The sequence below is a fragment of the Neophocaena asiaeorientalis genome, unplaced genomic scaffold (genome assembly GCF_003031525.2).
Source record: "Neophocaena asiaeorientalis asiaeorientalis breed wild unplaced genomic scaffold, Neophocaena_asiaeorientalis_V1.1 scaffold293, whole genome shotgun sequence".
In the NCBI taxonomy this organism is placed as follows: domain Eukaryota; kingdom Metazoa; phylum Chordata; class Mammalia; order Artiodactyla; family Phocoenidae; genus Neophocaena; species Neophocaena asiaeorientalis.
The window spans coordinates 344,065-357,962 of NW_020173920.1; the positions used below are offsets into that span (position 1 = coordinate 344,065).

At 35.8% G+C, this 13,898-nt stretch overlaps 1 protein-coding gene across 3 annotated transcripts in view; it reads right to left on the minus strand.

Moving 5' to 3' along the window:
• Positions 1-249: 249 nt before the first annotated feature.
• FGF12 (fibroblast growth factor 12) overlaps positions 250-13,898 on the minus strand; it is a 538,040-nt gene continuing 524,391 nt past the window's right edge. For 2 of the 3 annotated variants that reach the window (XM_024752119.1, XM_024752118.1), the window contains exon 5: positions 2,196-2,314. In XM_024752119.1, coding sequence (XP_024607887.1) covers positions 2,196-2,314 — 119 coding nt within the window. Of the gene's footprint in view, positions 2,315-13,898 lie in introns of all 3 variants that reach the window. The other variant, XM_024752120.1, reaches the window with a different exon arrangement.

A 13,898-nucleotide genomic window follows, 5' to 3' on the forward strand; every position in this document is an offset into this window, starting at 1 on the left:
TATATGACCGAAAAGCACAAATCATTTTATGCTAAATGAGCCTGTGACTCATTTTGTAGAAGCCTCGTTTTAATTTTTTCAAAGAAAATAAGGCTTTGTGCTTGGGATTTGTTTGGTCCTGGAAGTGACAGGTGCATTTATAATCAAGTTGAATCAAGAGTGACAAGGAGAAATACAACCAGATTTGTATTTCTGTATTTCTTTTGACAAGGGCATTCTTTTCCTAGAAGAGTAACATTCCTTTTTTCTCTTTAATTTAAATGTGTGTATTTGTTACATTCCAAGTATTTTGGTTAAACAAATATCTCTCGAAAATGTGTGTTCAAAATCCTTGCCTAGATGCATGACTTTTATTCTTTGCAACCAGTTAGACAAATTCCTCCATTTCATTTTCTGCTAACCTGCTGATAACAGAAACAGAATACTTGGTGAAGGACACAGACCACTATTGAAGAATAATGATTGTGTAGAGTGAGGGAAACTACAGTGACTTTGAAAGAATACAGCAACCAACGGCAAGGTCATTGAAGTGAGGGCCTAAAGTTTCTGCAAAGTGTATATATTTTAGGGAGTATTTGGAACAATACATGCTGGACGGTAGAGCTATAAGAGAAGTAACATGCTAAGTCTTCTCATTGATAATATCCATAAATCTACATATATTTTTTAACATTCTCTTTAGTTTTGTTTTGATTTGGATGTCTCTACACCATTCCTGATTTGTAGGACTAAGTAGATCTACTTTTTTCCAAGGCAATTGTATAACATTCAATTCTTCCCTAACATTTTTCTAACACTTTAGTATTCCTAAATATGCATTTGCCTAGTCTTACACCGAGGTGTTTTTTTTTTGGGGGGGGTGGGGGGACTACTTTAAGCCACTCACACAACCCTGTCTGTTGGAGCCATGGCTGTTAATTCTGTATATTTCTCTATACCCCTTGAAAATTCAGCACATTACAAGTTTCATTCTATGCTCTAGGAGACAGACTGATTTTCAACTAGATTTATAAATGAGGATATATAGTAACAAACAATTCACTGGCTTCATAAGGTAGTAAGTTAGGAATTTCACAGCCATGCCTCCCAATTCCTTGGTGAAGTTTGGAAAATGCTACATACAGAAAACTCTGGTAAGGTACAAAGACAAATACAATTTGCTTTCACCAATTTCTTAGGATTTATTTCTTTATATAAAACCCCTCTTCCTTCTTTCCTGCTGCAAGAGATGGTATAAAACTCTCTAAGACAGCTAGACATGCACCTATACTCTCAAAGGTGTCCACAAAGTAAAAAATCAGACCAAAATGGTATGAGCACATAACTTATTTATCACTGCCTGGGCATGGCAATGACAAAGAATTCCTAAAAGTTACATCAGCCTTAAAACCTGAAATTTTTTTCTAAATGGCTAAAGAAAAAAAATGAGCCCCTGAATTAATACCTTTGAAAAAAACATGATATTCTCCTAGGAGAATCTGAAACTCTTTTCAGGAAGGAATGAAATCAGCTAATAGCATTAAATTCAACATAAGGCTATCCTTTGCATGAAACAATCTTAAATATCGATTTCAAGAATAAAATTTTAAACTTTTCTTGATGTTAAATGATTTCTGGCTATATACCTTATAGGCAATAGAAGAATCTATAATTCATACATGTTCAATATCATGGTAAAAAAAAGAATCCTGGAAACAGAATGTAATTATGTGTCAATTCCAGATGTCCAAAGAAAATACAAATTCAAAACAAAACACACACCAGAGAATTATCCAGAGTTTAAGGTATTTAGGGTATTACATCGATTTGTGAGTTCAATTTTCCAATACCCTTTTCTTTAAGGTAATAATTTTATTTCATCTTTATGATAGTTATGTTTTCATTACATTTAGCCCTCTATTAATAACAACACAGTTTATTTTAATGCTTGTGGAGTCTTGATTTATTTTTTCCTCTGCTTTTAGGTGTGCTAATCTTTGTGCATGTGCATTTTTCTACCACATTGCAACAGACAAGCTTTGGTTCGATTTTCTTATCCTACGCAAAGAAAGATTTTGAGTGCAGAATCTTAGCCACTGGGTCTTGGGTTGCCATTTTATTTTCCTCTCCTTGGGTGGATTTATTGGAAGGAAATGGGTAAAGGGCAAGGGGAGAAAAGGAAGGGATGAGAGAGGGACGAAGGGAAGAGTTCTCAGCTATGTTGAATCTTGATTCACAACTTTGCCTCCATTCATGGTCGGTGTTCCGGAACTTTTCCTTGAACGCCCCTGTTTTTCTCCAATCTCATGTAGTGATGGCTCTCTGTACATACACACTGGAAGGCAAAAATCACATTAATTACTCTTTACAATAGTGGACATAAATTTGGCCTCAATAAACAGCTCAATTTTGACTTCATAATATTGTTCACTCTCATCACTAGCTCTTCTTCCCATGTGAAAATGAGTTTTAACTTAAAACATTTAATGGATACACATAATGCTCTTCTAGTTCTATCAGTCACAACCTTTTAAGTCTTCCCGAATGGCAAACACATGGGTAGTTTCTGTTCCTGTATAGATAAGGCTTAAGTTTTTACTGTCTACTAACCTATATAATAGGATTTTCATCTAGAGTTAGAGGAGACATTGGGAGTAGAACATTTAAAGGGTAGAAAGAGATATTTTGTTTTTTAGCCTTTAGCCTGCAATCTTGGGAAAAAAATCTTATTTACATGATCCTAATCTTTACCCTACTGCAAGAAATATGACATTGTTTTATCAAATTGAAATATTTATTGCTAACTTTCAGGGTATTCATCTATAGTTATTCATTAGTAGGAAATGTGATTATGCAACCGTGAGATTTCAGTTCACATCTATATAAACACTTCCTTTTATCTCTATTGTTTTGTCTGGCTCTAAAGCTCAGTCATCTGTGAATTATCGTGGCTCTTGCTAGATTATTGCGTAGAAAGAAAAATGTTTTTCAATTCACAAAGATAAGATAGGCTCTATTAGTGTATTGAGTCCATTAAAAGAGATTCATTTTACTGTTGTGAGACAAATGTGACTGTATATGAGTATATGAAATATTCACTTAAATATCAGGAGGTATTTTTATCCTTGACTTAGGAACAAATAGTTGCGTACTCCCATCTATTGAACAATCACTACAATACCTTGGTAATCTGAATGTTATTTCCAATCAAATTGCTTCTGCCGATGGGCTTTGCCCTGGAACTGGAGACCTGAGCATGGCCATGAATAAAATAGATATTGCATGGTGGTTAAGAGCACCAATTTGGAAGCCACACTGCCTGGTCTACATCCTTAGCCACTTTCTAGCTCTGTCTAATGGACACACAGTAAGCATCCAAAGATGTATAAGAAGAACGAATGAGCTGATCTCTTCATGAACATTATGAATAAAAGATTTCAGAGAACATACTGATAAATTGTTTTGGTTGAAGGTATATCCTAAATCCAAAACTAGATTAAGAGAGTTAAGATACAAGTAAGCTTCTCCTCAGACTCGTTCAGTGATGAAGAGATAGGTCTCTTCCAACATCTCAGTAGTAGGGCTTCTTAAATGTCCATGTGCATCTGAATCACCTAGGGGTATTATTAAAATGAAGACTCTGATTCAGAAGGTCTATAGTGGGCTTGAGATTCTGCATTTTTAATAAGTGCCCAGGTGATGCGGATGCTGGCAAAACCGTAACCACACTGTGGCCAGTACAAAATATATATATAAAGCATGTTTGTTAAGTAGATTGTGTACGATTATTATACATATATATATATAAAAAAGGGCACGAACCCGTGTCCCCTGCATCGACAAGCGGACTCTCAACCACTGCGCCACCAGGGAAGCCCTACATATATATTTTTAAACGAGATTTTAAAATATTTCAGTTATTGCACTGAATGGTCCCTCTGATATCCTCAAAGGACTAACTGCCTTTGGCCTCACTAGCAAAGTATACAGAGGAAACTAGAAAGAATTGATCCTATAATTTTCAGATGGTGCCAGTAGGTAATTCAAGTTTCTACCTTTCTTTTACAAAAGACAGAAGATCCTTAAGATTCTACTGAAATCTTGAAATTCCTCAAGCCTAAGGTCTTTCACCTATATTTCTGTTATACACAAGTATTAAAATCCCCCAAATTAAAAAATATGTTTATATGTGCAAAATATAGCCATGTATTTATAACTGATTAGTGCACAGGGGAACTCAGAAGTAATGAAGTGATTCAGTTGGAAAGTTATTCATATGATGCCATAAAGCAGTTTTTCCCTACTCTGTCACCTAATCAGTTGTGAAAATCCCCGGACCTGACTACTGACTGCTAAATCAGCCTCAAAGAATGAAAAAAAAATATTTAAAAATACACACAATAGATTTTGACACACGAATTTCTTAAACTTCAACTTACAGGCACTTGAAGAATATTACTCTTTAATTTCCATTAAATAATATAGTTTATAGTTTTGTTTTTTGTTTGTTTGTTTTTGCGGTACATGGGCCTCTCACTGTTGTGGCCTCTTCCGTTGCGGAGCACAGGCTCCGGACGCGCAGGCTCAGCGGCCATGGTTCACGGGCCCAGCCGCTCCGCGGCATGTGGGATCTTCCCGGACCAGGGCACGAACCCATGTCACCCTGCATCGGCAGGCGGACTCTCAACCACTGCACCACCAGGGAAGCCCTCGTTTATAGTTTTTGTATCTGAATTTCTTACTGTTGCAATTTCTTTTTTGTTTCCTTGTATCATAGATTCTACTGAAGACATTTGTTTTTAACTTTTATCTTTTTTTTTTGCTATTTCTCACTTACACATAAAATACTTAAGTTATGACAACACAAAATGTTGCCATTATAATTATCATTGCAGATAGCTTTTCAAATAACTTAACCCTGCTGACCATCCTAGTATCAAGTCCCCGTAGAGTTTTCCAAACTGGCATCTAAAATTTTTCAGTATTTCAAAAAGAACAAAACTCACTAGTGTCATAGCAAAATGTACAACTTGCTCTTCTTCTAGGACAACTCAATCACTAATTTTCCAATATTTCCATTAAATGGAGTAATAAACTTCCAGGTTTTGAAAAATATATCTTCTTATATATCGTAGCTGGAAAATTAAGAGTAATTAAACCAATAGATTCAATTTAATTTCTTGGGCTTTTAATTTTCATTGTTATTTACAGACTCTCAGATGCCAGTAATACTACCTAACTTAAGAAGCTGACAAATAAAGGGGTATGAAACTCAATCAAGTTTTAGAATTAAAATGTAATTAAGAGACCATGATCCAATTAGAAAGCAAAGAAAGAAAGGACAAAACACTTCTCTTCAGGAATGTAACCTCCTTTGATAGTTGTATTAACACTCCATAACTGTGCTATTCTGTCTGAATGGTACATAATAAAATGATGACACAAAATACAAGAAGAAAACAAGAAGGCATAAGTGTTCTATAAAGTGCATTATAAGCTCAAAACGTAAACCCAAATCACTGTGATGTACACAATAACCACAATCATAGCCTCTTAAATAAACCTTTAATCCCGTCAATAAATCTATTTCAGAATTTTCAAAGCCATTTCATTTATTTATTTTTTATAGGCAAATTGTCTTTTAATGAATTGTACCAACAGACAGAATTTTACATTTAACCCTAACTGGGACTTCTTCCCAGGCACTGAATGATCACAGAGAGACTAGACTGTAGTAGAGAGCCCAAGCTGGCATTTGACTGTGAAGATTTTCCTGCATGCGGCTGGGGAGTGCCGAAACCTGCCCAAATGGATATTCAAAGCCATTGTAAACTGACCACCTCATTTGATAATTACAATAACCAGGTGAATAAAGTAGGCGAGAAACATAAAAGAAACTAAGCAACTTCCCTAAAGTCAGAGGGTGAGTAGTAGCTGAGCCAGATGGGAGTATAGGATTTCGAGGTCCTAGTCAAAAGTTTTTAATAAAAGCAGAAAAACAATTCATCAAATAAATGGTATAAATGACTGTCTTATACCAATGTTTAAGTTATTTCTGTATATTAATGTAGATCCAAGTTGGCTTCACCTCTACCAAATGTTCCTAATGTCATCCAAAAATGGTAATGAAAACAAATTCGGGATGCCTATTATAAAAATAAATAACTAAATAACAAGTGTTGGCAAGTAGGTGGAGAAACTTGAACCATTGTACATTGCTGGCAGGAATTTAAAATGGACAGCCACTGTGAAAAACAATATGGTGAGTTCCTCAAAAAATCAAGCATAGAATTACCATATGATCCAGAAATTCCACCTCTGGATATACACCCAAGAGAAATAAAAGCAGGGACGTGAACAGGTATTTGTACACCCGTGTTCAAGGAAGCATCACTTACAATAGCCAAAAGGTGGAGCACATTTGGTTGGTTGAACAAATGAACAGATACACAAAATGTGTTATATACATACAATGAAATATTGTTCAACCTTAAAAAAGAACAAAGTCCTGACACAAACATGGATGAACCTTGAGGAACTAAGGCTATGTGAAATAAGCTAGGCACAAAAGGAAAAATATTTTATGACTCCATTTATGTGAGATACCTAGAGTAGTCATTAATAGAGACAGAAAGTAGAATGGTGGTTGCTGGACACTGACGGAAGGGAGGGTGGGAGTAAATACTTAATGGGTGCAGCGTTTCAGTTGGGGAAGATGTAAAAGTTTTGGGGATGGATGGTGGTAATGGCTGCACAACACAGGAATGTATTTAATGGCACTGAAATGTACTCATTGGCGCTGAAATGTACTCTCTTTTTTTTTTCCTTAATTGGAGTATAATTGTTTCTCCCTTTGGGATTCCAATTAGATAAGTATTATATCTTCTCACTCCTTCTTCTGGATGTCTTGGACTCTGTGATATATTCTATCTCCTCTGCCCTTTTGTCTACATTCTCAAGAATTTCTGTTTTTTAGATCACAGTTCTTTTTTTTTTTATTGGAGTATAATTGCTTTACAATGTTGTGCTAGTTTCTGCTGTACATTGAAGTGAATCAGCTATAAGTATACAAATATCATCTTCCTCTTGGACCTTCCCCCCATCCCACCCATCTAGGTCATCACAGAGGACTGAGCTGAGCTCCCTGTGCTATACCGCAGGTTCCCACTAGCTATCTGTTTTACACACGGTAGTGTATTAATGTCAAACCTAATCTCCCAATTTATCCCACTCTGCCCTTCCCCTACTGTGCCCACACATACGTTCTCTATGCTTGCATCTCTATTCCTGCCCTGCAAATAGGTTCACCTGTACCATTTTTCTAGATTCCACATATATGTCTTAATCTAAATATTTGTTTATCTCTTTCTGACTTACTTCACTCTGTATGACAGACTCTAGGTCCATCATTGCAGCATTATTTACAATAGCCAGGACATGGAAACAACCTATATGTCCATCAACAGATGAATGGATAAAGAAGATGTGGTACATATATACAATGGAATATTACTCAGCCATAAATAGGAACAAAATTGGGTCATTTGTAGAGATGTGGATGGACTGAGAAATGTACTGTTAAATTGGTTAAAATGGTAAATTTTATGTTGTGTATATTTTATACAACATAATTAACAATTATACATAATTAAAAAAAATCACACACACAGAAACAAACACACTGAGTGTAAGCTGTAAACAAAGAAGTGACTATTAAAGCCAGAGATGTCCTATTTGCATGGGAAGAGCCAAAGATTCCCCAATAGTCAAAAATATTAGTCTTAGGACTGTACTGTGAAAGAGAGAATTGAGATATACTGAGGGTACAGGGTTGGTGAGAGGATAGGAAAATCTGATGAGAACATCCTAGGATTGTGCTACCTAATACAGTATCCATTTTGCCATATGTGATCATTGAGCACTTAAAATGTGGCTGGTCCTAATTCAGATGTGCTAGAAGTATAAAATAAATCCTGAATTTCAAAGACCACACAAAAATTAAATATCTCAGTCATAATGCTTCATATTGATTACATATTGAAATGACATTTTGAATATACTGGGTTGAATACATTCTTAAAATTTATTTCATATGTTTGTTTTTATTTTTTAAATATGATTACCAGAAAAGTTTAAATTACATATGTAGCTTGTATTATATTTCTATTACACAGTGCTGTCTTAGAAGTTTGCTGTTCTCTGGAAAAGAAGTGTCTTGATTAGAGTCAAAGCGATCAATTACTATATGATGGGGAGGGGAGTTAAGGAAACTTCCTGAACTGATTGGACTTGACCTCCATAGGCAAACTTAGGAGAGACAGAGTATCTTAGATTTCTTTGATTTCTTTGATGGAATGAACTGGTTCACAAAACATTTATTGGCCCTTTTAACTTGGCTTAACTATTAATAATATTGTATCATTTTGATTCTATTACTGTCTTTTCATTTCTTTCTTTCCTCAAATTCCAGTTACTATTTTGCTGACTAATATCCAGAGATGATAAATTCAGCATTAATTTGTTCATTTATTTTATGAACAGTTACAAATTACTTTGTACAAGGCGCTCTGCTAGATTCTGCGGCGACTGCAAGAAATGCTCTCTTGATTCCTGCCCTCAGGGAGCTCAAGGCTAAGAAAGAGAGCACAGGCGTTCACACAAATCACAGGGTAGAAAGGGCCATAGCAGAGTTTCATGGAAATGAGTTTATAAAATAGTTCTTTGATGTTGATTTAGCCTTGAAGGATGCAGAGGATTTAGAGAAATGGATGAGCTACTAAATAAGAATGAAGAGGTGAAGCGCAGGTTGTATAAGAGAAACAGTGGCCAGTTGAAGGATGGGGTAAAACTGAGAGGTGGTGAGGGATGAGAGTGACAGGGCCAACTTGAATCAGACCTCCTGAATCCAGGCCAGAGGGTTTAAGCCATGATCCTGATACATATCAGCCTTGATTTGTTAGTGAATGAACAGTTAATAATATGTCCATCAAGTATATGAGTGTATAGGGAAAAATCTATTTATTCAATCTCTTTATCTAGAAAAATGTCTATGTTTACATGACATTCATAGCCAGTCAGGGTAGTCAAGAAAAATCAAACTGAATCTTACTGCATAGATTACATAAGAAATCATTGGCAGCGTTTCAAACCTTTATGAGTTGTTCTGATGCCTTGCAAACACCGTCTTAATTTCTTAGGAACAAACTTAGCTGGGCGCCATGATGTATGAGACCAGCTGCTTATCTCCTATACAGTTGGCTTTCTGTATCTGTGGGTTCCACATCCTCAGAGTCAACTAACTGCGGGTTGGAAAATATTCAATTAAAAAATTCCAGAACGTTCCAAAAAGCAGAACTTGAATTTGCCCTGCTCTGGCAACTATTTACATAGCATTTACATTGTATTAGGTATTATAAATAATTTAGAGATGATTTAAAGTATACAGGAGGATGTGTAGGTTATATGCAAATACTATGCCATTTTATATAAGGGACTTGAGCATCTGCAGATTTTAGTATCCACAGGGATTCCTGGAACGAATCTCCTGCAAATACTGACGGATGACTGTACTCAACATCTAACACATTTCAAACACCATGACTCTGACTGCAATTGAAAAGTGGGGCTCTCTTTGTTAAGCTAACTAACATGTTGAGAATGGTTATCCTTTTGTTTTGGGGGAAGCGTAATTTAGCTTAGCACTTAAGACGACTAAACAAACAACAAATGATAAATCAAGAATTACTAATCCCGCATATGAGACTCCTGTATACTGTACAATAAAAATTAATTGCGATTTTTTTACAGCTACCAGTACCAGAATTTGGAGTTCTGGTATTAATTTCCAATCATATACTACTAAGCAATTCTGAGAAACCTTTAAGAAACATTTCCAGGGAACTGTCGAGATTCTGATCTTCAACAATTATATAAATTCTATAGCTCCTAAATTGTGCTTCTCAAATTATTACTGTCCCATACAAGATTAAGGTTTTTTTCTTCCCATTAATAAGTTCCTTATTAGTAATTGCAAAGAACCCTAGTCTCTTGGTTTGCAGTAGTTCAAAGGACTGAAATGCTATTTAAGTAGGGGCTTTTCCATCACTTTCTTTTACTATAAGCTATTATTTCATTAGAAAATAGAGTTTTTCGTCAATGCTTTAGAAGTTTTTAAAAATCCTTGAATATTTTCTTCCCAAGTGCTCTGTTTTATGCATTCTGGGGCACTATAGCTATGAGAGCAAAGTTTGATATTCTAGTTATTTTGATGAGGAGTCATTTCCAAATTGAGAATAAAGTGAAAAAACAAACAAAAATTCCAACTCCCTATCGTTCTTGTCCTCCCAGCTCCGCACACCTGTTTCACAGAAACTCAGGTTCAGTGCCACTGCAGATTTAACAACTGGAAACCAATCCAGTGAGGGGAACTTGGGATATAACTCTCTATTTCTCATTCAGGACCTTGTGGGCTCCACTTGTGATACAGGCTTTACTTTCAGTGGGCATGATTTAATGGCCAGCTGTTGGTATGGAACTGGTTTCTACCTGTGTTTCTTTCTGATTTAATTTTATACTATCTTTCCAACGAAGTTTCAATATCCAAATTTCAAGAATGTTCAGTGTCCTGATAATGCAATACTTTCATGATTCACAACATTATATCTCTTTCATTTGGCTCTTCTGGGTTGTCCTGATCCTATTTCTTGCCCTCTTTCCTCTTTAAAGTATGAAAAAATATACTTGCTCTTTTTTTCAGCCCACAGAATGTTTTTGAGATAAATATTTTTCTTATTCTAACATATGTGGTATCATAATAGTTTTGGATAAATGGTAAAAAGGAGATAATGCTCTGAAAAGGGAAGTATTGCAGTATGGCTCTTTAGATCTCTTTCTTCAAATCAGTTTTCTATTTTTCCTCTATTCTGATATATGTTTCCATTTCTTCCTCTTCTTCCCCCTCCCCCCCTTCTTCCCTCATGTCTTCTTTTTCTTCTGAATGTTTCCTTTTATTCATGTTTTGACTTTTCTTGATTTATAGTATATTGAAGCAGAGGGATTTATCCCAGCTTTCAGAATAAGAATGAGGTAGAGATTTCATGAGAGAATATTCTTCCTCATTTGCAGACACAAGGACAAGCGCGGATTTCTAATAACACAGCCAACGTTACGTATTACCTTAAGACATAGCATCTGCTAGGAATCCCCAGTTCATCCCTTTAATGTGAACGGAACACACTCGTATGATGGACCCTAGTCACTTAGTGACTTGGTGTAGTGAAGGCTGTCATTTTCACAGCTGTCTGAGATGCAGTGGTCCATTTTTCTATAGAAAGCCCTGCAGTCCTGTTATCAAATAAAATGCTACCCTTGGTCATAACAAGACCATAAGCTACCAACCTTGTAATAATATATGGTATTTGCTCAACTTACTTTTTGCTTTACTTTTAAATGCAAGATTGTGCCATTAGAAAAGAAAAGGGCCAAATACATATCACTGGGCTTTGAAGTCTTATTAAAAATAAATCCATCCTCTCTTTGTAAGATTAGTTATGGGTCTTTCCAGGGCAGGCTTTCCACTTATTATTTTTCCATTATATTCTTTCACTGGTACCTCTGCTGCAAATGCAGTTATCAGAATAGGCAGGCGTCCTTTGCCATTATAATAACTCAGATTCCCTGTTTGCAACTTTTAATGTTCAACAATCAGTTTTATGTTAGTTATCATAAATTTCTCTTGGAAAACTTAAACTAAAATAATGCCTTTCTTAAAAGTATGAAAAAGTGACATCTCAGGGGTTGCTGTTATTTATAAATCAAACAACAATAATAAACCAGGTTTCAGGTACCATCCCGGGGTATTCTCCTTCTAAGTAGCCACTGTCCTCTTAATCATAGCTAATATTAACTGAGCACTTGCAAAACATCTGCACTTTATATACAGTGTTTATTTTAAATGACCCTAAAAGGTGGATACTTTAATTGACCTCTTTCACAGTAAAGGAAACTGAAGAGCAAAAAGGGTAGTTTTTTGAAAGTAGTGCAGGGACACAGGCAAAATCTGCATTCAAATTCATGTGTGATTAGCTGCAGGGTTCCTGCCCTAAGGGTATAGCCAAATAGTTTAAAGAGTTTGGAGAAAAACAACACTTAATTGCTTGGTCTCAGTCAAAGTCTTCACCCCAAACCTCTGGGGTGCTCAGCAGTTTGTGGAGTCCTATTACATTTTTCTACCCAGTTTCCTCTCTCATTCTTCCCAAGTGACTATTCCATACTTCTCTTCCCTCCTCAAACTTTGAAAACTGCCTCAGACCCTCCTCAGACTCAGGTAATAGGCTTGCCTTCTTTTCTTTTCTCTTCTTGTCTTTTCTTCTCTTTTTCTCCCTCTCCCTTTATCCTTCCCTCCTTTCTTCCCTCCCTTCCTTCCTTTTCATCAATAAACTACCATGCTTTGTACTTCCCTTAGAAAAGAAATGCAGAATAGAAAGTTTTCATATTTCCACCACAAAAGTTACCAATCCTCACACATCTGCTCATACATGTTCTGGCTCCCTGCTTGTTAAAATGCATGAACTCTTCCTGTTTCTATTTAAATCTAGCCCTCCCCTTGCCATGTGTGTCCTTGATCCCATCCCCGCTGGTCAGTGTTATTCAGTGACCCTCTCTCCTATAATAACAATTTTCACTTCTCTCCCATCAGTCTATAAATACGTTGTAACAGTTTTAAACAAATAAACCTCACCATGCAACCACCGTGTTTCTCTCCACCTTGGGCCCCATTTCTCCACCTCCCTTTTATAACAGGACTCCTCAGAAGTGTCATTTAATATTACTTTCTTCTTTTCTTTACCTCCTGTTATAACTTGAATCTACTCCAATTAGACTTAGTGCCCACTACTTCACTGAAATCACTCCAGTCAAGTCACTGTTGAACGTATGTTCCAATCCCAATGGTCATTCTCATTCACCAGCTTGCTGGACACTCTAGCAGTATTTGGTAATGGTAACAGTTCTTGTCTTAGTTTTGCTTCTTTCTAGCTGAATGGACCTGGGTGAGTTATGTAACCTCTCTTAAACTCAGTTTCCTCACGTTTAAAATTGGAAATTTTAATCTGCATCCTTCCAAATGTCAGTGACTATCAAATGATACCCCTGTTAAGGAAGAATGTTGAAAATAACAACAAATCATTCAAATGTAAAGTAGTACAACTGCTACTAATGATTACTTTTATATTACTGCTGGATTCTTGTAAATCATTTAAAAATGGAAAATTCTGATAGTTATGGAAGAACTAGGTGTAAATCTTTAAGTGTCAACATTACTCTGGAATTGAGAGATGGAAAACTTGAGTGGAGGGCAATTGTAGTTGTTGCTGACAGATTCTGTTTTCCAAATGGAGGGAAGATAACTCCAGTTTCTAATAAAACTCATAAATGACACTTTATAAAGAACCTTCATGCTAGTTGAGACACAGATGTAGAGAACAAACCTATGGACACCAAGGGGTGAAAACCGCGGTGGGTGGGGATGGTGGTGTGATGAATTGGGCGATTGGGATTGACATGGGATTGACTGACGTGTATAAAATTGATGACTAATAAGAACCTGCAGTATAAAAACAAACAAACAAAAACAACACTAAACTTTCTTTGGGTTATTTGTATGGAAATATGTTAATATAAACGTTTCAAACATTACATGAAATTTCTAAAAATCTTATGTTCTGGTATAATGTTATGTCATAATTCTAGTTATTTAAAATGTATATCTCAGAAATCACTAAATTTCCTTGTCAATTGAAAAAAATAAAAATAAAACAAAACAAAGAACCTTCATGCTCTATCAGTTTCCATCAAAGAAGAATGAAATATGACTAATATTTTTATTACTACCAACTTAATCAAATTTTCCTTGGCCCTCT